Source organism: Bactrocera oleae, chromosome 2, assembly GCF_042242935.1.
Source record: "Bactrocera oleae isolate idBacOlea1 chromosome 2, idBacOlea1, whole genome shotgun sequence".
NCBI lineage: Eukaryota > Metazoa > Arthropoda > Insecta > Diptera > Tephritidae > Bactrocera > Bactrocera oleae.
Window position 1 is genome coordinate 25390331 of NC_091536.1, and position 26688 is coordinate 25417018.

Below are 26688 nucleotides of genomic sequence, written 5' to 3' on the forward strand. Positions count from 1 at the left end.
GTGAAAGGTGCTATATCATAAGTATATCTCTCTTAAAATACGATAATAATATTTATAATTATTTGGAAATAAAAGTTTAAGCCATTTGTGATTCGTTCCTTCATCGTTCCGTTTTGTACAAGTTAAAGGGTTTTACCAGTACGTCATTTGCTTTACAGTTAAGTAAGACGTCCTCCTTTAATATTTGATAAAAAAAATTCTATGTAAATAATAGTGCAAAATTAATTGCCTTTTTCTTGTGGCAGAGCTCCTGAAAATATGTATCCACATTTTTATTAAATATAAGAGGAAATTGTTATTGATTTAATATTAGATTTTTTTAATCATTTGGAGAGCTATTGGCTGTGTTCTGATATTTCTTGTGGTTTCGAAAACATATGGTGTCACTTTTGCGTTTAAACAAAAGTTAAAAGTTCAGTTTAATTAAAATTATATTTTCGACGACAGTGTGTTGTGGTTCAAAAGTGCCAACTAACCTCAAATTGCAACATAGCACAACGGCATACATACATATTTACAGACCTAAAAGTTACTCATACGCCACCACAATCCAGCAGCTTTCAAACTCGTTTAATCATATTTGCTGCCAATGTGCAGTCTGCCAGTATCCAATAAACGGCAAACACAACTTTATAAATGGCATACCAAAATTCAATAAACCAAGGAGAATGAAATGAAATTTAATTGCATGAAGGTGAAGCCGAGAAGAGTACGTAATACGATTGTACATAAAACGATTAATAATTGTGTACTCAGCGAATGAAATATGCTACAAAGTTTGTATTGCACAAATACGTTGCATGCGAAAGCATCTGGATTTTGAGTCGACTGCAGCATTAACATTATAAGTAAATTAAGTAAATTTTGATTTTCAGTTATAGTTGTATTCGCACAGCAAGTTAAGCCAGTTTATCGTTCATACCATCCATACTAATCCATACTTCCATAATTATTATTATAAATGTGAATGTAGGTTTGTTACGCTTTCACGCCGCAACCACGTAATCGATCATCATGAAACTTTGTACACCTATATCATACTTAATGGTATAAGAAAGGACATAGGATATTTACTATTAGAAAATATATATATTCTTACGGCTTGACGAAAAGTCTCTTTTGGCAAATTTGATTGTTTATAAACAAATTTGAAAAATAAAAATATTATATTTGTTGTTTGTTGAAATATTTTAGAATTTATATAAGAAATGCATCAAGCTCTGCTTTGCTATTATTATAAACAAAGCATAAGGGCAGACATTACCGGTAGCAGGGGTATATGTATCCTGTTCGCCTGTAGCTTACACATTTTTTCACCAGACGGAAAAACTTACAACATAGCATACAAAAATATCATAAAATATTACTCTGTTGAAATCTATTTTAATTTTTATGAAAATACAGTTTAGTATGTAGTAATTTTGAAATCTTAATTTTTATTAAAATGTAATAATCTTTCATATTAATTGAAAGGATTCAATGCGAGTGGTAAAGCGGTCAATTTTATGCAAAAATTCACCAGCACATATGTATATTATTTTACGAAGAGGATGTTCCCGGGTAGAGTCTATATCAATTATATTTTTTAAATATCGCCTCTTTTGCTGATTTTATATTATAGCACATACGATATGTATGTTTGTAGTTGTATATATGAATAGACAAGCAATTGAAAATTGTATTACGGCAGCTGTTTTAATTGTGCATCACAGCCGTATAACGGAAGTACGGTAATATGGAGTTGTTGAGTAGTTAAGATGGATGACCACTGGTGCTTATTTGGCTACTTGCCTGTCTTGAGTAGGTTACGGGCATACGATGATGGTATGTACTTTCCGGCTGTGGCCGTCTTTTACTGACAACGGCGTTTATACCTTGCCTTGCCGTTGGCTGCTTAAAAACACGGTCAGCAAAGCAATTAACCCAAAGTTCAAAGTTCAAAAGTATTTGAAGATAGCGGAAAGTGCGCGTGAAAGTCTACAAATGTATATGTATTTATGTAAAAACATGTGGCAATGTTAACAAACATATGTATCTATGTATATGTGCAATGCGTAAAATGTGTACATATTTGTACATTGTACATGTACGTAAGCACTGGCAGACTGCAGCTCCTCTATTCACTAACCGTTGCAGAAGATGTTTACTCCTTGCTTGTGCAAAAAAACTTCCTTGGAAACACACACTAGTTTTCATACTTGTTCGTTCAAGCATCGAGTGTGTTAATGTTTTTGTATTTTGCAACTGTGGCTTGGCGCGTGCCAGAGCCCTCGTACGTGTCGTTGTCAAAAAATATTTGACCTCATTTCGTTTGCTTACGAATACACGCGCACAAATGTGCTCCAACACTCAACTTCCTCACTCACATTTACATATTATATTTATAGTGTGGACCGGCGGCTAGATTCGCCCATAGTGAGCTTGAGTTTAAATCCGCGCATCGGCTGTCATCTTCATATTTCATTTGCTAACTCCTTTCTTGGCTGCAGCGTCCACTGCATTCCATCCAAAGCTTCTACCCCTTCTGCGGTTACCGTTCAACAACGTTCGTTATTTTAAAATACAAATTGTTATAAAGGAGTAAACAAACCAAAGGGAGCGAAGGAGAAATACTTGTATACAGTTGTTAATATGTAAGTACGGAGCGGTTGGCAGCTGTGAACACTGAACTGACTTGGTTCCAGTGCAGCAGAACCATATAAAGTTTTCTCATAAAAATCCATGTGATGTTCGGTACATCTAGCGGAACTGTATGTAAATAGATATACACATGTATAGAATATCCATTTTTCTAAAAGACCTAAACATTTTTTCAATGAAGTAGCCAAAGTGAGTTTTCGCATATTTCGCTTTGTTGTATTTAAACAACACACTAAAAATTAATATTTTAGGCGATGGTAAAATGATAACAACAAAATTTCGAATTACCCCTTTTGTGCATACTTATGTTTCTAAGCAGCTTTCAATAATTGGTATGAAGCCCTTTATTTTGTATTACTACCGCGGAACTTGAGTTCCGTTAGGAATCAACGAAAATTTTAACAACTTTAACATAAAAGCTTTTGCTCTGTTGGTCGAAAACTGGAATCGAACCTAATTCCGTGATTGACGTTGTTTAAGTGTTCGATACAATGTTTTCGAGCTGATGGGTGCTATAGTCGTAATTTGACCTTCAAGGTCATCTTTTTAAGAAGAAGAGTTTGAGTCATTCAAAATCCTTACGTTGATGGCATCTTTGTAAGATTTGGACTTGGCCAATGTTAATTAACTCACCGTTAGGACAAACAATTTAATATCAACACCGGTATTACATGTGTTATAATGTTTAATGCTTATTTCTGAATCAAGAAAATGTACGTAAAATTAAAACAAAAGCGAACCGAAGCTAACAAGTATTTATCCGACTTTATTCATGAAAAAGTTCTCACATACACTCTTATTGATATCTTTACTTTTTTTGCATTGCAGTCGCTAAAATGCCGTACGAGTCCATGCACCATCATCAGTCATCAGCGCCTAACGGTATGTTGGACTCATTGAGTTTGCAACTCCGTGATGCGGAGATGCGGCGCACTGAAATTGAGCGCGCACATCAGGTAAATACCAGCAATAAAGTCAAAAGCAAATTAAACTTTAATAAAATCTATGTTTTTAATAAACGATTACTGCTTCTTTTTGCTTCGTTTCTATTTCGGGGTGGTTACAGGAAACGTTGGCACAAATACGCAATATGTCGAGCAGCAGTCGCCCGGATACGGAAGCTGTCGAGAATCTGCAGTCGCGCGCGCGTGAACTTGAGAAAAAAGTGAGTTGGTAGAGGGTTTAATTAAACTTATGGCGCGGCAAGAGTGTCGAACTCGTACTCTAGTGAAAACTATTTTCTAAAGCCGATTTTATCTTTTTCATTGGTTATATCAATCTTATCAATTTTAATGTAAACAATTTTAGGTCGCTTTGGAAAATGTACGCTGCGAGGAATTGCAAATTGAATTAACGTCTGCATTGAAGGCAAAGGCTGCGCGTTCTGGCGGTAGTGACCGAGGCAACTATGGCGGCATTTCGGCATCAAGCGCAAGTGCTTCTTCAGCGGCCGTCACATCGGGCACAAGTTCCACTGTCACATGGGCACCGACAATCAGTCATCAGGACCAAGGCACTGAAATCGATATCATAATGGCGAAAATTGAACAGGTGAGAAACTGCCTGGCAACAGCTTTCTAATAACATTGGTTCAAGTGAAGAGCGCAAATTGCTATTTTTATAGCCTGGACATCAAAAGGCATCCTATTGATTTATTCATCCCGACCTGCTCATCCGTCTGAGAGTTTATGCGGGGTCTTTTTGAAATGTTAATATTAAGAACAATTTTGAAATTGCAGATAACCGGCATGTTTTGAATTTTGATTCACTAAAAATCCACATTCGTTTCGAATACTTTAAGAACCGTTTTTTCCATCAAAAATAACGCGGAGATCTGGCAAGGCAGAAACCTCAAATTTTTAAGCATTGCCTTGGTGGGAATTTGAACCCATCATCTGATGAATGCCATGCAGTAAAAACTTCAGCAATCTTCCTCGAGTAATGTTTTTTAAAACAAATATTCCCTTCAAACTGAAATGCATCTCACGAATGACAGAAAAATGCTTCCCAATATCAATATTCTTCCTTTAAATTTAAAAAAAGGATTTAATTTTGTTTGTAGCTGGCGAAATAATTGAAACATAATTTGCATTACATTTGCATTAATTTGTTGTTTGTTCTCCAGGATAATCGTGTATTGGCCGAGTTGGAGCAGCCCCGTACATCGGCCATGGGCATGTCCTCGATGCCAACAAGTTCCATATTGAATAACGCAAATAGTGAATTTAAAACCATATCAAAAAGCGGTAAGCTATGGTAAATATTATTGGCATATATTCAGCACTATAGTGGAAACTTCTACATTTCAGAATTAGAAGAAGAGCTGAACCGTTATAAGCGAGCAGGTCAGTAAGGATTTTAGACTAGCGATTCAATTTTTGCATTTACTAATTTTGCCTACTTAAAATTTATTGCAGTGTTGGGCGGCACAAGCGGCACCGCCGTCGGTAGTTCGGCGCTCACCAGCAGCTATGGTACCGCAGCCACCACCGGCGCTGGTGGCCTACCATCATCGCTTACCTCCGCTTTGCCGAATGGCGCTAGCGCCATGTCTGCCGCATTAGTTGGTAGTGGAGGCACCAGCGGTGTTGGTGTTGGCGTTAGTGGAGGTGGTGGCAGCAGTGTCGGCAGTGGTGGTGGTAGTGGTAGCAGCGGTCCAGTCGGTGGCAGCGGCGGCGGTGGTGTTATGGGCCTCTCATCTATATCAGCGCTGGTGCCCAACTCCATTGGCGGTATATCGTCGAGTTTGAGCAGTCATGCCATACAATCGATGAACACGGCCGCGTCCGCCTATGGCGCTGGTCCCACGTCCGTTGAGAAACTGCTAAGCGGAACAAGTGGAATCGCTGGCGGCATTCCACCATTGCCGGTAAATATTCATACGATGAAGTCTATGCCATCAGCATTAAGTCAGGTAAACTATTTTTAATAATGAACGAAACAAATCACAAATTACATTGATCAAAACAATAAAAATAAAAAACAAATTAGAAAATCACTTAGTAACTTGTTCGAAAACTATTGACTTCCATACGTATTAACCAAATCGTTATCAAATACAATTAATTTCAATCAGAATAACATACAATCGTACTAACAAATTCGAATTGGTTTCGCTAAGAATTTCGCAATTTCGTTCTAATTGTTTGATTTTGTATTGAATACTAACTCATACGCTTGTTATGCGAAAGAGAGCAATAAGCAAATGCAAAAGTTATTGGTAAAACGTCGAATGCCAATGTATTTGCAGCGAAAGCACGACGGTTTACTGAGCGAATTAAGATATACGAATTTTCTGAGTTTTCTAATATAAATGTTAATAGAAAATTATTTCTAAAAACTTTAAAAGCTTTCAGCATAAAATCGCTGCGAGTAAAATTAAGTTTCAAAATTCAGTTTAATCATACAAAAAAATAAATTCAAAACATTTTACTTTTATAAATATTTTTTTAACTCTAAATGCGTATAAATAAATTGTTTGAGCAAAACATTAGAAATCGCACAAAGCCCTACATGCTTTCGAAGTAAATGTGTGGTATTATTGTTGCGCAGTAGTTTCATTATTGAAAATAATTTCGAATATAATTTATGGCTTACTCATTTCTTTAAAACAAAAACAAGTGAGTAAAAACTGTACTCATAGCGTTAATTTTTTCTAACTTTGGAAATGAGTCGTATATTTTTAACAATTCTTTTGACAAGCCAAATTCCAATTCCTTATTTTTATGAAATTCCCTTTTGATCTGTTTTTCTTACATTCTTACATCAATTTTATTTGTAATTCCGTTAAAGAATGTTTCCTTACTATAAAAACTACTCTTACGTATTTTAAACTGGAACTTTTTTAGAATAATCTTTTTAACGTAGTACTCCGTGTAAAAGTTAAATAAAAAACTGGTGGTTATTATTATTTTTAGTCTGTATGATTGCATTTTAGAAATATGACACTGAAATACACACAATTGACTAATATTTAAAAATGATCATGAAATATGATCTTATGGTTGGATTAGTACTTCATTTTTATGATAAGCTCTTTATTTATGCTGTTAATTAAAGTATAAATGCGAGGTATAACAACTAAGCACATTTTTGCCATGTCTTATTTACTATCTTAAAAACGCATCACTCGTCCGGAGATGGCTTACAACTTGTCTGTCCTTCTTTTTGTTCATTAGGCTTAAAGATCAGAAAAAAGCAGTCAACTATTTAATGGAGGTTCAACTTACGAAATAACTCAGACACTGCATCAAAGTCATAACATGTGTTTGTGTGTATTTCTGAGTCTTAAACTACTTAGTTTTTTATATAAAACCGTCTAACATTTACATATATTTAACCATATAGTAAAAATAACACTTTTTTAAACAATTGTTAATTAGTGTATGAATTTATTAAATTTGTTTTACCTTTCCAACTATTTGCATGCCGACTGTTCTGATTTCTTAATAATCTAGTTACTAACTTTGTGAATATTTATCGATATGGTGTTTTTAAAGGGGCATAATACAGGTTTAGAAAGACCTCCAAATTTATTGCCACATATTCGATCAGATTGTGATCAGATGTGTAGGGACCGACATCGTGGCTCGAAAGCTTTTAATTTTTAACTTTATGTTTAATATGCCTAATGTATGTATGTCTACGCTTGTGAGTGTTAAGTATTGATCGTATGTATGCAAATTGAAATAAAAAGTTATGTACATATATACGCTTATATTGGTGATCTATTGCATATGATTACATTGAGAATAACGCCTTTCCTTTGATTTCGACTCGATTTTGTACGACTGTATTTTTATATTATGCTTGTGTATTCAAATAATTTATTTTTCTACTCCCACTTTGCTCTGTTCATTAGTTGCTGCAAATAAATGCTGTTATAGCAGAAATCGCTTAAATATGTTATTCAAATTACATATGTATTTGCATAGTTACAAGAGTTGAGAATTACTTTCGCTTGCGCTCGCATTAAAACATTCTAACTTCATGCTTCACCTGTGTACGAGTATGTTCATTCGTTTTCGTCTGAGACGACATTTCATATTACAGAAAATATAAAGGATCTTCATTTAGAAGGACATCAGTAGATATATAAGTATATAGTCACATTTCTCGTACAGTAATTCGTACATAATCGTATCTATATTGCTAATTTATATACAAACATATATAGATCTTATGTATGTGTAATATATTGTTTTACACATACTTACATATATTCATACTCGAATCGCACATAAATATTTTCTCATAAAATTTCCTTCTTACTGAAAGTGAAGCAACGGTAACTGAAAGCAAACAATTTTTCATTTCTCTTTCCTTCTTTCATATGTGCTGTTGTCTTTTTCATTCTTTCTTTTTTAACATAAATGTTTAAAATAAACGTATAAATGAAAATATGTAAACTGTGATACACCACCATTTTCTAACCGTACAACTGTATTTTGTCAATGTAATCAAAAACTTCCTGTTTAAAATCTTTTATATATAAATTAATTAAATACATATGTTGTCCTTTTCTAAATATCTCGCTGCCACTTATCAATCAAAACAAACCGATTTTATTTTCTTTTTGTGTCTCTATATATTTGCGCTCTCTCTTTCTCTCTCTTGCCTCCCAATTTGTGTGTGTGTCTGTTTTTGTGTACTGTGTCAACACCATATACTAACCTTTACCAAAATAATTGTGTATATTTTGAATTTAAAAAAAATCATAAATTTGTATTTCAATTAAACTAAACACAATGTTTACTTAATAATTTATTATAATCCCTAAATAAAAACGCAATTACTTTGCAAAACTCGCAAAATAACACGAAAACATTGAAAATAAAATAATAAAATAGCGTGGCACAATACAACTGTATAATTTACAGAGCACAACCATGCCCATCTTGTCGTTGAACGCGCATAACATACCGACCGGTACGAGCAGTTACTCGGCACTGGGGCTAAGTGGTGCCGGCACTGTTGGAGTGCCATCGTTGGGCTCGTCGCTGACACACCCCGCCTTGGGTAATATGCTCGATACGAGTACCCTGCTCGGCACTACTGGTTTGTCGGGTTTGAGCGGTGTGGGGGCCGCCTCTTCGTTGTATGGATTGGGCGCTGGCACCGGCATCGGTGGTTTAAGTGGACTCACCAGTGGTCTATCTAATTCTTATGTCCCACCTTACATTGATGTGGGTTCGAGCGCCTCATATCCCTACTCGTCGGCTGCATTGCGTACTGCTACGAAAATGAAAATGCTCGATGAGATTGACATACCATTGACACGTTATGGAAATCGCAGTTCGCCGTGCTCACCAATACCGCCTAGCACGTGGGGACTCGATGAGTTCACTGATAGTTTAAGTGCTTCAATGTTACATAATCGTGGCAATTTGGCGTTGGGGGCATTGGATTTGGAAAGTGAGTATGGTATATGTGGTAGGCCGTGTGTGGTATGTTATATAACTGTATCATTTGCATTTGCAGCGCGAAATCACAATTTAAATGGCGTTAGTGAACCACAAGTAGATATGTTGGACATACCGGGCAAGGGACGGTGCTGCGTCTTCATAGCACGTTTTCCATATGATCCACCAGAGTAAGTACGGCGTTGTAGGCTTAAATGGTTAGTGAAATCAAGAAGTTGTAAACAAATAAATTTAAATATAACTTCAAAATGGTTAGTCTTAAGATGAGGATTAATCCGAAGGCTTAGGTCCGCTTTCAGGCTTCTGATTGCTTTGCTTTCATTTTTTTTATTCTTTCCGCCTTAATTTTCGTAAAAATGAATATTGGCATTTTACTTAACTATATTTACTTCTTTAGGGAAGCTGAAGGTGAATTATCTCTTTGTGCTGGTGATTATTTACTCGTTTGGACCAGCGGTGAACCGCAAGGCGGGTATTTGGATGCCGAATTGCTGGATGGTCGGCGAGGTCTTGTGCCTGCCTCATTTGTGCAACGTTTGATTGGTAATTCTTAATTCCCGATGAACCACATTTTATCAAGTAAAAGTTGGTAATTCTGGACTGCCTTGCAGGTGATGATCTTTTGGAATTCCATCAAGCAGTACTGTCGACATTGCGTGACGCCGAGGATGGTTCTATGCAATGTGATACTACTTCGTTGCCCTCGCTGCCGCCTCACAACCCTTTGCTCACACACACCCAGGAGGACTTGGCACGTTTGAGTGAGACGCACACAGATTTGGAACATGATCAAGATGACATAAGTGATAATGGTGAGTAAGCAGTAGCATGTGGTAGTATAAACATAGCATGCCTACCTATGTATAAATTTGATATATGGATATATATGTATGATGATTAAACTTTATTTTAATTGTTTAGTTTCTCAATTAATTGATTTAATTTTATTTCGTCTGTTTTCCTCTTACTCTTCTACGCTTTTGATGTTTCTTTAATTATTTTTTTTTGTTGTTGTTATAATCTGGATGTGGTTGAAACGTGAGCAAGTATACTCCGACATGCGAACTAGCTATATAGGTTCATCGTGGCCATTGAATCAATTGTTCCTAGGTTCAGCGCCTGCATTTGAAGGCTAGTTAAAGTTCTCTTACACATTTAATAAAAGTATACACTAACATTATGTTTTGTAATAAAGCTAGTACCGCACATGTATGTGTAATGTGAGATAACGAAATATTATTGTACGTATATTCGCCGAAGATGTTGTAAATAATTTGCTGGCCGCCAAACTTTACTCCTCTTACTTAATCACATTTTAATATTATTACATATATTATAGTTTGTTTCTTACTTTAGTTTTCATATTTGATTTATGTATTAAGCATATGTGGATATCGTCGAGTTAATTTATTGCTAATATAGCCCATATATTATAGCCCATTTTGTGTATCAATAATCGTGTGATTATAGTCTTGTCACTAAAAGCCAAAACTAATTTTCTGAAGTCAAACTTTTCCTTTCGATGAAAAACAGATCGGCTCTTAGCTGTACTAGCTTTACAATTTAGAAACAATAAGAGTTATGGTATGGGACTTATATGAAAAAAGAACATCGAAGATAGAGCTTCAAGACGCTTTTACTTTTTCGGATGGAGCTTGAACGTTTTCGATTCCATATTTTAAGTTGTTTTCATATTTTGTCTAATTAACCCAAATATAACAAATTACCAGCAGTGAATCTCCTAATAATATTGGTATTCATAAATTTTTTCGAAAGTAACATAGTGATTAGAACGCTAGGGAATCGCTTATCAAATGTAAAATATTTAGAAATGATCTTGCTCTTTCTGAGAATAATGCTAATTTAGATATTTCATATTATTTGGGTGTTAATAAATTTCTTATCGATTTTTATCTGGTTCGCAGTTCCAGCGCCGAAGCACTTAACGTTGGAGCGCCAGCTAAATAAAAGTGTCCTCATCGGTTGGTCACCACCGGAACCAGTAGGCTATAATCTCATTGACAGCTATCATGTCTATGTTGACGGCGTCCTGAAAGTAACGGTAAAGGCTAATGAGCGGACACGAGCGCTTATAGAGGGCGTGGACTCAAATAGGGTAAAAATATAACATTTACTTCTTTATGTTATTTGAATAATTTTCATATAGGAATATATATATTTATGCTTTAACACTCATTACATGAACACAGCCGCATCGTATCAGTGTGCGTAGTGTTACACAGAATCGTCAGACATCACGCGATGCAGCATGTACAATGATTATTGGACGCGACACCTCGCATTTAGGCCCTTCAGCGGTGCGTGCTTCGCATATTACCTGTTCATCGGCAGTCATATCATGGTTACCGGCCAACTCAAATCATCAGCATGTGGTGTGCGTGAATAATGTAGAAGTGCGTACGGTCAAACCGGGTGTATATCGCCACACCATTACCGGGCTGGCCCCGAGCACACAATATCGAGTCACAGTGCGGGCTAAACACCTGCGAGCAGCGGGTGGACAACCTACACCGGGACGTCCACAGGAGGAAGCACCGGGTGCGTATGCTGATTTCCGTACGCTGACTAAGGGCTTGCCCGACCCGCCACAGGTGAATTCAAATTAGAAGAAAACTGTTTTCGAACGAACTTAAAATACCTACTTATATATCTTTTTAGGATATCCAACTTGAGGCTGGTCCTCAAGATGGTACCATTTTGGTGACATGGCAGCCGGTTAACCGGCCAACATCTTCTGGCCCCGTAACCGGCTATGCTGTGTACGCCGATGGTAAGAAAGTAACAGACATAAACTCACCAACTGGGGATCATGCGCTCATCGATATCGGCAAACTGGGCGTATTCAATCCACGTGCGGTCACCATACGCACCAAATCCCGAGACGCACAATCAGCCGATAGTGCACCCATACTAATACCAAGTGAGTTGATTTGAGCTCATCATGGTTGTACTGATTGAAGCAAGTGATATAATCTATAATTTGATGTTTTTCACTAATTTCAATTACAGATACTGTGCGCAGTGCAGTAGGTCGCCGAGGGCCTCAACAAATGGGCATGGGTCCGCAACAAATGCAACCCGGTACCCATGGCATGCCCGGCCAAATGAGCATGCCTGGTCAAACGCATCAGCAACAACAGCATATGATGGGCCAGGATCTGCATCAATATGACCCAAATCAACAAATGCAACACGGACAACAACAACAAACCGGGCAACAACAACCAGGGCAGCCAGGACCACAGGTGAGCTATACAAAGCATAAATGGCAGGCAAATTATTATTATAAACGAAAACAACAGAACATGAAGAAAATAAGTACACTCACTCCAAAACTTAGAACATTCGAATTTTACTATCGATAACAATATACTCACATATACAAACTGCTGCACATTGTACATAAAAATGAAAGCGCCGATATGGTTACAACTGCATTCGTCCTTTCTCAACTAACAAGTTTTCAATTAATTGGTACACAATTTTATAGTCATTTCAATTGTTTATGTTCCTATGTATGTTAAAATTTCAATGTATAATTTAGAAAATCAATTGATACCAAGTTCATGCGCGCTGTATATATGTACATACATACATACAAGCAGACAGCTAAAGGACAAAAGTTTATTTTTGTCTTATATTAAATGAATCGCACCAAAAGGGCAATACCCAACACACACGCACAAACCTCACAAGCACTGAATATTATACTAACCAAGCAGGATATGTTTCTTGTTGCATTCAATCGATGAATTAAAAGCACAAGTATGTGCTTTTCTTTATGTTTGCTTTAAGTTTATTTGGTTAATAAAATATATATATGTATTAAACATAATACCATTCGACTTTCGTATACACTATACCTGGAATTCCTAAATAATAAAATGCTGCTTAAATTTTTTATAAATTGACATTTTGAAATTCAATTATTATTTTATCACATTCCAAGCATTTTATTTTAAAGGATTATTTTTTATGAACATGGATTATTAGCTTATCAAATACTATATAGTAAATGTACTTGTATAGTAAAATTCGAATGGAAGCGTGAAAAAAATCACCGCTGACCACGGTGACTGAGACAAAAATATGTTGTATTTAGTCAAATGGTGATTTTCAAAGGTTCAGCTTAAGGTATTTTACCAATTAATAATTTTTAAATGGATGAAATAGTAATAAAACATTTAACACATGGAAAAACTTAAAAATGCGGTAAAAATTGTTCGCGAATAAAAATATTTAGATAGCCATTTCGTTTTTAAAATCTTTATGCATATGTACATATAAAATTAATAGAACCAAAATAATAAACTATTGTAATACCCGATTCTAATTTTAAATACTATTTGTGGCTGTTTCAATTACTAAAACTTTTAGAAAATTTTCACTCTTCCATTTGCAATATTTCTCTTAGGCCTTTAACTTTACCTTCTCTTAACTTTATACTTCTTCTCCTTTAACTGACATCTGTTTGCCCAACTTTTGAACTTTTTCCAAAAATTTGACAAAGTTTCCCATAACATTGCTAATCTGCTTTCATTTTTTATAACAATAAATAAGATAAATTAAATTTATATTAATTGAGAGTGTTTTCTGAGCCTAAAAAATGTAAGCTGAGTAATACTAATCAACAAATTTTTATTGCACTGACTTCACTAAATCCTATGTTAGTTGTTGCTTCCTACAGGCCCCATATTTTGAGCCCCATTTTACCATGACATTTAAAGAAAAATAACAGAGTTCTGAAAAATGTATGTATGTAAAGGAAAAAGCAGTAAGACTTAAGTATTTCGAGCATGTCCACTGCATTTTGAAGAAACTGAGTAATTTTTCAATGTTCATGTCATTTATTAATTTTTGTGACTTGTGCACTTTTTTCCAAAATTTTCATTAAACTAGTTTATATAAGTTTTTGAAATAAATTGAGTATTTAATTGAAAACTTAATCTACAGTTTATGGTTAATTGCCCTTAGTTGTAATGTACTTATTTTCTAAATGCAAAACATATATACATTATGAAAACCGTACAAATCAAACTACCCGTACTAACCAATCAATCAATCAAGTAAACAATTTTTAACATTCAATCAATCAATCAAAAAAAAAAATCAAAATCAAACCAACCAACATTTTACAACAATTTTCATAAAACCCAAACGCATCCATCTATAATACTCGCACTGCAGCCTGACGGAAGCCATGGCTTATTAGGTGGGCTGCTCGGTGGCCTCTTCTCAAAACCCACTACTCAGAGTCAAGTGAATCAGAATGTCAATGTAAGTTACTCACCCAACAACACATAAACTTAACACATACTTTCTTACTAACTTGTCTACTTAAATGAATTACTTAATTGTTTATGTTATAAAATATTGATTATTGAAATTAATATTATATACTAAAGATACAATGCTACATAATACCTATACAAAACATTAGTTTTACCTGTTTTTGTTATTAAACACTTACAATTAGCGGCTAGCCTTGCTGGCATTAACCATCATTATCGACTATAATTTCGTTTTCCAACACTGTTTTTCTGTACCAAGTACATACTGATAACTGAATGCATTTGAATGCCTAACACTTAGTTAAACTATTGTTTTGTTAATAAACACTACAATTATTTTAGTTTTATACGTTTACATCTCTACATTAGCGTTAATTACATACTCATCCTTATTACATTGTACATTTTGCTTGCGAACACCAAAAACCATATTACTTTCTTACATCAAAATTACCCACATAAATATGTATGTGTGTCGCTTTTAGATTTAGTACTATTGTGATCCAAGCGGATGTGTAGTATTTGAAAACCGAATTTCCTACCAGTTACCCAAAATAAGTACTGCAATTGATGATTATTTTTAGTGGAAATATGATAAAATTGATTTTCGAAAAAATTCAAATATTATTGGATTTTAAATTCGTTTTGTAAGATTTGATACAAACTGCCTCGAAAATAATGTTAGCATAACACAATGAATTTGGGAAAAATTAACTTCAATGTAATAATTTAGGCAATTATAATCAACAAAGTACTTATATAAAAATTATAATTACTCAAAAATATAGAGATATTCTCTTATATATAGCCGGTTATGGAAATGAGGCAAGGCATGGGAATCTTCTGTATAGCGTGATAACACTGGTTAACAAAATTTTAATTTTTTTGTCACATTATATATCAAATATTGAATGCATATAACGTTATACTTGTATGGGGAGAGGACGGGGTTATAACCCGATTTCATCCATTTTCACACTTTCGGTGGATATTCTTGTAGGATTTGCCCTTTGCAAATTTGGTTATTTTAGCTTTAGTGATTTAGCAGATATGTACATTAAATCTATTAAATAACAGGTATATATCTTAATTTATTGCTTGGTTATGAAATTTAATAGGTTTTCGGTTAATGGCGTTTTATGAGCGAGGCATTGGTTCGATTACGCCCATCTACGAATTCGTCCACTCTTTTTTGCCATGAAACACGTGCACCAAGTTTCATTTATTCATCATTCATAACGTGATTTTTATTGAAGTAATCGCTTGCACAGACGGACAGACAGACAGTCACTCGGAATTCAACTCGTCTCGTCATTCTGATCATTTATATAAATATTTGCTTATATACAAACAACTGTTAGGTGAACAAAACCATTATATTCTGTAGCAACATATTGTATGAGTATAAAAATCATCACAAAGTTCGTGTGACTAAAACAGTGTTTACCAGTGCAGTCGATCCTATTTTTCTCAGAAGCATTTCCAAAGCCTTACATATTTTTTATAAGAAATAATAAACTATTCACATCAATATGCTCCTTTTATAAAAATAGCTCGGTAGTTTCTTTCTGTATAAATTATTAATGACCACCAACTCTGAAATTTCGAAACTAGTGAGGGACTAAATCTGTATCCGCATATATCAACTTTCAATTTTGCGTAATTTTAAAAATATGTAAATTCTTCTACATCAAAATCAGTGAGTTTTGGTTTCAACCAGTTCAACAGCTCATAATAATACTCTTCAGCTAACATTTGTGTTTTATAGATGACAAAATATTATCGATATAATAATATTCTTGGTTAGAGCTCCCTTGCAATATACCTATCTGTTAAACATTGTCGATACTTCTTTGATGTTGTCGCATGGTTGCTTCAAGAGCCATCAATATTCATAACTCCTAATTATCATCATTTGTTAATTTTCGACCATTTGCTTTCCAAGGGATTTAATCATTATTTGTGCACTGATTACTTTGTGTATGGTCTTTTTTAACTTTTGTGCCATTTGGTGCGAATACGATTATAACGGAATTGAGTAAAAACAATTCTTAATTGTTGAAAAAGACGTAATGGTTTTCACGATGAATGCCTTTGGTTGGACTCCGTGATAATTGTATAATGGGTATGCCAGTGCATATAGCATGCCAGTTTTTGTTGATTGGCAACTAGCAAATAAGCTTTATTTATTAGTATGAAAAACGGAAGCTGGCGGGTAAAGAGTTGCAATAAAAATTCTTCGGTAGATATTTAGTGTTATTGCTCCAGTAAGTCATTTGATATCATGAAGTTTCAATAGAAAATGTAATGAATAAATGTAAGCTCTTTGCATTATTGCTGAATTCTCTTAGGTAAATTCATATTTTACTCAGCTTAATTTTATGTTTTCTGCGTGTTTTATTTCTTCTCAGGTATTCAATTTCGAATCTAATTTTATTCTGTACTCGTAGCTTTATAATTCCTTCACTTTAAAGTCTATATATTTGCCTATATAAAAAATATATAGAAATAATTACGACAATTCATTGTAATGTGATGCGCCTGTAAAATTTTTGGTATATTTTTCGCTTCCCTTTTAATTTTAATAAAGCAATATACATACATACATTAATTAATTTTTTGAAAAAGCTAAATGCGAATCATTGCGACAGTGAATAGTTTTATGTAAAAAAATATAAAAACGTAGCATTAAATCAATTAAACTAAATTCCAAAATTTCTTTATAAACAAAATTCATGCCTGATTTATCATTGCTTAACAATATTCGTTCGATTCAATTAAAAATTTCAACAACAAATACTACGAAAACAACATCCAATCCAATGATTCGACCGGTCCATCAAAAATTAAAAAAAAAATATTAAAAATGCATGCGCCATTTGCTATAAATGAAGGGATATCAGCCGGGTACAGGGCAGAGGCCCATGATGCAGAGCCGACCACCTGGCCCACAGATGATGGGTGGACAACAACCTGTCCAGCAGCCTTATGGTCCACAGGGGCAAATGGGTGCACAGCAACGTTTCCCCGGTCAACGTGGGCCCGCACCAGGGCAGATGCAAGGACAAATGCCCGGACAATTGCAGGGGCAGATGCAAGGTCAAGGCCAAATGCCAGGGCAAATGCAAGGTCAAATGCCCGGACAATTGCAGGGGCAGATGCAAGGTCAAGGCCAAATGCCAGGGCAAATGCAAGGGCAGATGCAGGGACAAGTATCCGGCCAGATGCAAGGTCAAATGACCGGGCAAATGCAAGGTGCTATGGGTCCTCGAGGCCCACTAAATCCACAACAACAAATGCAGCAACAGCAACAACAACATCAGCAGCAGCAACAACAGCAACAACAACAGGGGCAAATGGGTATGGGCCCTGCCCAGCAACCATTAAATCAACAACAACAATTGGCGGCACAAAAGAAACCACGTTATTTCGTTGCTATGTTCGACTATGATCCAAGCACAATGAGTCCAAATCCAGATGGATGCGACGAAGAACTGCCATTCCAAGAAGGTGACACAATAAAGGTATGTGGTAGTGTTGTGGGGTAGACTATAGTAGAATATCGGTATGTAGTAAATGTATAGAACTAGTGTACAGGGTGGTGAGAAAACATACTCTTTACAATATACAAAATACAATAAGAACGGACCAAAATGTCACCAGCGTTGGTGAAATGAGGTGAGCTAGTATTTGAAAAAGTGCGTGGAATGCCTCCAAGGTATGAGGATTACACATATAACCACCACAAGTTTATTTTAAGATATTATTTTTGCCAATCGGAGCGAGAATGAATCGGTTACAGAATCGGCTTACTTACTCACTTACATACATATACTTACATTAATCAGATCAGATTTACAGTGATTTTTTACACACTAAACCCAAGTTGCATGCCTTAACCGTTAGTCTATTGCTATATGATATTTAATCATCCGCTGTAGTCTTGTGTTCAGAATAAAGAAATAAAACAATTTTCAAGACTTTCTTTTAAGTGTTATTAATGTATTTTTTATGGCATATGTTTAAAAAAGAAAATATTTCTTTAATCTCTTTGCAATATTTGATGAATTGTAAGCTGTCATCTTGATCATGTCTAACCCATACAGGTTTATGGCGATAAAGACGCCGATGGCTTTTATTGGGGTGAATTGCGTGGTCGTCGTGGCTATGTGCCTCACAATATGGTAACGGAAGTGGATGATGGTACCGGCGGAATGGGCCCAATGCCGGGCGGACCACCGCAGCCTGGGGGCCCGGGTCAAGTGATGCCCGGCCAGGGAGGGCCTCAGCAAAGTATGCGTAATGTAAGTCGCGATCGTTGGGGTGATATCTATGCAAACATGCCGGTGAAACGTATGATCGCACTGTATGATTATGATCCGCAAGAGCTGAGTCCGAATGTAGACGCGGAAGTAAGTATGCATGATTGCCTTGATGGTTTTATTACAAGATTTTTATAAATTAGTTAATTTATGTGCGCTTTAACCATTTATGGTAAATATTCTACTGTTGTTGCTGTTGCTTAGCGTAAGGAAACAAGTAGCGGTTTCTTAGGTGGTTTCATAGATGATCTTTTTGGGACTCCCCAAGCCAATAAAAAAGTTACACGAAATGTGAGTGATTTATTCGATTGTGTAGACTTCGCGAGCTTCCTATCTTATGGGAGATTTGCCAACTACACATTGCTATAAACCAGCTTAATTTTTGTAATTTAACTGAATTCAATCTAATTTCTTGCGAAATAGTTTTATAAAGCTCGTAATATATAGTACAGCCCTGTAATACTCGTAAACATATTATATAATATATGATTTAGTTATTACCAAGCTAGAAATTAGTTCATCGTGATCACACCTACAGCATCCACATAAGAAAGTGAATTCCTTATTGCCTTAGTTGTGCCAAACTATTTACTTGATTACTATTTAATACTGTGATACAACTAGGTATCTAAGAGTGCGCTCATAGAGACGGTCGTTAATCGTCTAACCTAACTAAACGGAGTGTGTTTATACGCTGTGATACCGAATTGAATTAAAGGTAGATAGATCCTTTTTTGGAAGATTGTAGAACGCTTAAGGTCGAATTATCTATTTGTTATAGACTAACATTTGTCTCGTTCATCTTAAAAGCAAACTAACGAATTAATATTCTTTTTAAATTCACAGCAGGTGGAATTGAGCTTCAAAACGGGTGAGGTAATACTCGTTTATGGTGATATGGACGAAGATGGTTTCTATATGGGTGAATTGGACGGTATACGTGGTCTCGTGCCGTCAAATTTCCTCGCCGAAGCACCCGATCAGTACAACAATCAAATGGGACCGGCAGGACGTGGTGGCTTAAGTCAACGGGGTAGAGGACAAGGCCCCGGCGCCAGAGGGCCACCGCCACCACCCAGAGACAACATGATGCCCGGCATGACTGGGCAACGTGGTTCTACAGGCAAAAGTAAGTCAATTTTGTGTCAATGTTTACGTACTGTACAAATATATATATCTGACATATACATACATACATACACAAATATGTATATGTATTCGTACAACTTACTAATTACTAACCAACATAAAACAGTGCAACGTGAAAATATAATATATATTTAAAATGAGAAATGATATACATACAACATTATACGTATACTTGTACTTATAACTGTCTTTTTTATGCAGATTTTTTGTAATTATAAGTTTGTAATTTTTATTCTATTTTCATTTTTTCATTTCATTTTTATTTGCCTTCGAATGAAACAATAAAATATACAGTTGAAGGTCAGTTTCTACATATTCTTAGATTATTGCCATATACATATCTACTTATTATATACAATATACATATATACTACTGAACTATATAATCTTAAGATAATCATTTAATTCTTTAATTTTTATTATGTGTTCCATTTGCTATTCGATTAGACTCAACAAAATTTTAAAACCAAAAAAAAAAAAATATTTTTATTGACAGACATGTGTACTATAATATTCACAAACGCATTATGTGACCAAAGACATTTAACAGTATTTTTTGGCATAACAAATTCAGGCAGCTTAAACTAAAAATCCGTAGCTTTCATTTCTTTCAGTGTATGTGTCTTATGCAAATCCTCGCGCAAACAAACGATAGGCTGCATATAGAAATATATTTCACACATTTTGCAATAGGTATAATACTTATACTCGCATATTAGAATAAAGAATATAAACAGATATGCCCACTAATTACTTAACAAAAACAAAAGAAAAGTAAAAAAAAAAATACAAGCAACAATTTATAATATTATTTTAATGAATTTCCCTCTTAACTAAACTAAGCTGAAATATGCGCACTACATATATAATTCTAATGAAACATATTATAAAAACAAAAAACAATAACAATTTGCAAATTTACTCTTTCCTAAGCTTAAATTGTTTCTTGATTCTGATGTTCTTTTTTCAATTGTAATTCTTTCTCTTATTCATTTTATCGTATGCAAGCGTTTCGTTCATTCCAATACAAATACATTGTTTTTACTCGTTCCAGTTCAGTAACAAAGAATACCTTATGTACATATGTATATTTAAATTTTTTTTCATAAATTCTTTTTTGGCACATTTTCATGATTTTGTTTATTGCATTGTTTAAAAATTAAAAAAAGTTTGCGAAATGAAAAGTTATTAATATAAATAGTTGTTGTTCTTGTTGTTGATGTTGTACTTTCTTAAATTTAGTAATATTAATATTATCTTAAATACATTTGTATTTGTTGCCATGGTGTTGCGCAACGTCTGTGGAAGCGGAAGCGTATAGTTTATCCTTTTGCTGGAAACTTAAAGTTTAAACCAAGTTGATTATTTCCTGTTATCTCTTCTACTATTTGACCTGTGGCACTTTTGCATAGGAACATTTTCCTTAACTTGGCCATTATTCATAATATTTTAACTTTTACTTTAAAATTAGTTCTGGGTAAAAAAAATGTTTTTGTTGACGTTTACTTCTTTAACAGGCGTTTGACTGAGTTTTTCAGCTATTTTTAATACATTTAACATTTTCATATATGCACCATATATCGGTCAAATTTATAACTCCTACTCTCTCTGTTTATGGTGTGCCACCATTAATTGTCTTTGACCGACTCCATTAATTTCCATTGCTTTTGAATTTTTTTTGAGCGACTTTCTTTAATTCCTCTGGTGGGAAAACTAACGCTTGAGGTATATTATTGATAGAAACGACCTGGGAAATTGACCTTGTAATAACATTTTCAATAATTGTGGGAAACATTTCTGGTGTAAATGACAATCTAATGAGCTTTCAGCTATGATCTCTCAATTAATTAATTTTAATATATAATTATATAATATTTTTGCTTGCATTTTGGCTTTGTGGTGCTAGGTAAAATATAACTTTCTCTTTCTTTTAAAAACATAATCAGAAAATATATTGACAATTGAAAAATAGCGAATCAATCGAGAACGATTTCTGACCCAGATTAAGACGTTAAATGTATTTTGGAAACTCTATGATAACATAAGATGTGGGGTGCTTGAGAAAAGTGTCTGATACTGTCTATGATGGGAAAATTTTCGTTGGGAAATATAATGTTTATACATTATATCTACATATACATGGCAACTAAAGTTTCACTTTTCATTCATACACACTTTTAACCAAATTATTATATTTAAAAACAACAACTATAATTTTACCGCAGTTTTTTTGATTTGTATATGTGCATGTAGTATCTAGAAGTTAAGAGTAAACACGAATTAAGTTTGGAAGTTTCTATAAAACGGTCTTGCTTTGCAACCCTTTGAGTTTTTAAAACAAATTAACGCTCTTTCGGAAAGTAATTACTTCGTACATACCATTATAATATGTTTATAAGATATGTGAATGATATTTATAACAGTGCAATCAGTTTCCAAAACGTTGTCCAATTATTAAAAAAAATCACCAATCTTATGGGTGACAAGGAAGCCATCGATAATTTTTCAGCCAAGAATTACATGACTGCTATTTACAATAATTAATTACTTATTACTTTTGCAATTAATATGTATTTCATCAGACATTGCAAAAAGGAGTTTAATGGTCTTCTAATTTCAGTTTAATACAAGTTTGTAGCGTAAATTAGTTATTGATAACAAACAAATTAAATAAAAAAAAGAATTTTTAGGTAAGCATATCATATAGTTGGACAACGGATTTCTCCAAAAAAAAATTACCTAATGCTTATTTAGGCGTGTGACAAAAGAATTCTCAGCTCGAATAAAACACCTTTTCCTAATTGCTGTATGTATATGGTTAGTTGTTGGTGCTTTGAGAGATTAAGAGGCTGTGATTATTTGGAATTTGTTCAGAATTAATTTTTCTACTACCGATTTACCAACCTCGCGGAACACCGGTTTTGAGTTGTTCTTTTGTCACTCGCTGTGAAGAGAAATGGGTTTATACCACTTCTGAAAAAGTTTTATAGCAAATCATCGGTTTTACCACCACTATTGGACAAAATCATGAGTTTTCTGAAAAGCTATCTATCGTTAACAAAATTCCATCACCTCCTTAGAACTTTTCTCCAATCAAAGCAAAATATTAAAGACATATTTTAATTACACTAAACGGTTTCTTCTACTTATCTAGCTTTAAGAAATAAGTAGAAATATCGGTACTGAACCAATTCTTGAATAAGAGGGACTAAATTGTCGTAATACCTGTTTAAATTAAAGAAATGTTACGATTACTATGTGCCACATTTGTACGCCCTATTTTTAACACATCTTACCTATATATATGTGTATATTATAAATATATAATGGTTTCAATAATTTTTATTTTTATTTTTAATTTTTTTTATTTTTATTTTACCATACATGTTTGTATATTATGTAGTTGCTTAAACTAGTTAATATAACATATAAATTACTCTCTATATTTATTATTAAATACTCAGCAAAGCGAAGCAAATTAAGAGCGCAATTTAACATTTGACTGTTGAAAGTTGATCGAATGCTTGACATTTAAATGTATTAAATTGTGTTGTTTAGGTAAATTGATTTAATCACTTTACCGTTAATTAAAATATACTAGTCATTTACTGAAACAATTATCAGCGATTTATTCCCATTTTGGAAAAGATGTAGGTTCTTATGTATTCGAAACGAAATACATATATAACATTTTTATTGGTGGTTAAAAATTGTTTATACTATTTATAGATATAACATAGATAGCTAGGTTAGATAGGAATTTCTGGTTTCAGTTTTAACTTTTCATAAAATTGTATTTTTTTAGTAGAGTAACATAACCAACAAAAACAACAACATCAACTAAAAATCGGTATCCATCACAAATAAAAGTCATATCATTTGTAAATAAACTTAACTATTATTACTTTTATGAAAACTATCCTTAAATAATTACCATTTAAAGCTATTAATCAAATGAATGATGCCGAAAACTGTAAAATACTATATGAATATTTGCTACTTCTGAAATTTGTATAAATGAATTGTTCGTGAAGTCTACCTACAGGCGCGAAAAAGGTAATATAAAGTGTTTGATTTTCTGCAGTTATATGTATATAAATACATATAATATATATAATTTTTCATTATACGTGTCTCGTAATAAATATTAAACATACAATATAACCAAAACAGAACTACAATTAAGAGCATTTATTTGTATTCCCTAATATTTTACGGACGTTTTTAAAGCTTTCCAATAACAAACAAGAAACATTTCCAAAAGCATTCCAAATTAAAATTATTTGGAGTGAAAGTGCGTTTAAGAGGGGATGCACCCAAGCGTAGTTGAGAAAAAATTTTCTACATTGATGACTTATTCATAGTGTGCAATGAAAAATATATTGTTGGCATACAGAACTAAAATTAAATTTATCTATATTTTGTTGCTATTTCCGCATTTTTTTGCTATTTTAACCTTTTTCACAGTTTTCAATGGTTTTTATTTTTGATGACCCAAACACTTTGGTTTAAATAATTTTGGGGGGAATAATATATAAGGGAAGTAATAAGAACATATGTGTATGTATCTTCTTTTAATATGCATATATAAACATTACTATTTAGCTGCAATATTTTTCTAAAATAATGAAAATATTTTAAATGCAACTCTGCGTAAATATACACTACAAACAAACATATCGGATCGGAATAAGATAATTGCTTGTATTGGGAAACTAACTACAACAACTAAAATGTAATATTACTAAGCAACAATGCACTAACAGCTCATAAACGAGAATATATTCGTTTGTATGGTCACTCTAGTCGGTGTCTGTCCAGTTGCAGTTTTTATTTTTATTACACAAAGAAAATGAATAACAAAACAAAACTTTATGCAACTTATTTACGTGTCTATCCTACTACTATTTAAGTATTTATTTTGTTATGAGTTCAGTCTCTGTTTAATTTTTTTGTCTATCCTAGCTGCGAAAAAAATTTGTATTTGTTTATTTATACAGATAAATATAAGAATGTGATTTTTTTTGCAAGAATTATTTTTTAAAAATTAAACTATAAGACAATAATATTAAAATAGGACAAATGAAATCAATCGTAGGGAATCAGACATTGGCTCTTAATCAGCGGCTAATTAAAAAAACAAAAAACTTAATTTTTTTAATCATTTCAAAATTGTATAATTGTATTGTATAAAATATTAATTTGTAATTTACTTTTCAAAATTTACACTTTCATTAATTTGTTATTCGAAACTTGAAAGTTAAGTTTAGTTTAGTTTTTTTTCTGTAATGGTCTGCTGTGGTAAATGTGAAGTCTTTATGTTATATTTGTTGCTATAGATGCTCGCCCTGCTTCCCCTACACTGTTAGACAACACGGGCCTCCCTGCCCCCGATCACCAAACGCAGGTAAATACTCTTTTCTCTTTTTTAACGAAAAAAACGCATTTCTACTCTACGTTCGTTCATTCTGTTTCGTTTTCTTGTCTTATTTATTGAGCAGAAACAATATCTATAAATATACATGTAAAAATATAACCAGAAAAACATTACTATATCACCATCCCCTACTCTCTTTACCCCAACCAGTCCATTTATGCTCTCTCTTTAACTAATATTTTACTTCAAATAAATAATTTATGTGTTTATTAAATATTTTTAATATATAAATTAAGTTGATTTTTTATAATTTTGTAATTCCACATTTTTAGTAGTCTTACTTTTGCAGACAGGCTTTAGATTTTAAACTTCTGAAATATAAGCACATTATTCAGATCGGTTGCTGTCCTTTTACTTAATTACTTAAATTTAATCAATAAAAATGTTTAATACTTCTAAGGTGCTACATTAAAATTTCTTCATATTTTACCGCTAATCAAATATTATTAAATATGAATTAGAAGAATACATATGGTAGAGCACGAAATATTCAGAAGCTTACATAATATTTTTAAAGTTGTGTTATGGTTGAACATTTTCTAATTTTATAAATTGTTTTAATATTCCTCAATTCAGCAACTGGTCTGAAAACAATATTTGCTCTGGTTGATTCATTATTCTGTTTTCTGGTTTATTATCATTTTTTTTGTTTATATTTTATTGAAATATTAAAACAGTTTCATAAATTCTGAACTCAATTCACAGAACAAAAATACTTAATCGAGAAAAATAGTTTCATTAAAATAAAATTCGTTAATTGCGAAAATTGGATAAGGACAAAATATCAGTCAAGCATTTTACAGAACTATATATAATATATAAATACGAAAACTTATTAACCAATATGGTCATATTGTCAGAATACCAATATATATATATTTATATATAAATTGAACAAACAAACAAATAAAATATGAAATAACCACTTTATGTATAACTAGCAACATTTTGAACAAACTCTTGTAGTTACCATTACCAAATACTATCTATACTCGTATTCGTACTATATTTTTCCATAGTAACATATTTGTTGATATTATGATATACAGTAACCCCGCAAACGTGCATTTCGAGCATTTAGAAAACATTTTAATTTTATTTTCCACAAATTGTGTTTTCCACTGTCATTATTTATTTGCATATTTATCACTTTCCTTTCTTCATTTAATATTTGTATCATTTCACATCATTTCCCATATTTTATAACAATCACTTCATTGTTCAGGCGAAAAAAAATGTTATACAATTGATTCATAATGACGACCAGTATTTCCAATATTTTGACGTTTTCTTATATTTGTATTACAATTAAGTACGGACATAGCGAAAACAGTTGTGAAAGATCTCTGACTTCTAGAAACACACGAAAATATCTTGAGTTACGGAGGCTCTTAATTTTTTAGTCT

The 26688-nt window shown here is 33.3% G+C and overlaps 1 protein-coding gene across 13 annotated transcripts in view; it reads left to right on the top strand.

Annotated features, from left to right (window-relative positions):
* The window catches only part of Rbp (RIM-binding protein), a 49958-nt gene that overhangs the window by 12360 nt on the left and 10910 nt on the right, over positions 1–26688 (top strand). Inside the window, exons 2-21 of one of the 13 annotated variants that reach the window (XM_070112864.1) lie at positions 3469–3596; positions 3707–3805; positions 3949–4191; positions 4766–4886; positions 4950–4985; positions 5058–5554; positions 8520–9054; positions 9121–9232; positions 9460–9605; positions 9674–9874; positions 10988–11178; positions 11273–11674; positions 11742–12003; positions 12093–12328; positions 14271–14360; positions 17269–17898; positions 18481–18786; positions 18901–18987; positions 19543–19825; positions 25185–25252. In XM_070112864.1, the coding sequence (XP_069968965.1) occupies positions 3477–3596; positions 3707–3805; positions 3949–4191; positions 4766–4886; positions 4950–4985; positions 5058–5554; positions 8520–9054; positions 9121–9232; positions 9460–9605; positions 9674–9874; positions 10988–11178; positions 11273–11674; positions 11742–12003; positions 12093–12328; positions 14271–14360; positions 17269–17898; positions 18481–18786; positions 18901–18987; positions 19543–19825; positions 25185–25252 (4665 nt within the window). In that variant the 5' untranslated portion in view covers positions 3469–3476. Of the gene's footprint in view, positions 1–3468; positions 3597–3706; positions 3806–3948; positions 4192–4765; positions 4887–4949; positions 4986–5057; positions 5555–8489; positions 9055–9120; positions 9233–9459; positions 9606–9673; positions 9875–10987; positions 11179–11272; positions 11675–11741; positions 12004–12092; positions 12329–14270; positions 14361–17268; positions 17899–18480; positions 18787–18900; positions 18988–19542; positions 19826–25184; positions 25253–26688 lie in introns of all 13 variants that reach the window. The other 12 variants (XM_070112865.1, XM_070112866.1, XM_070112863.1 and 9 more) reach the window with 12 other exon arrangements.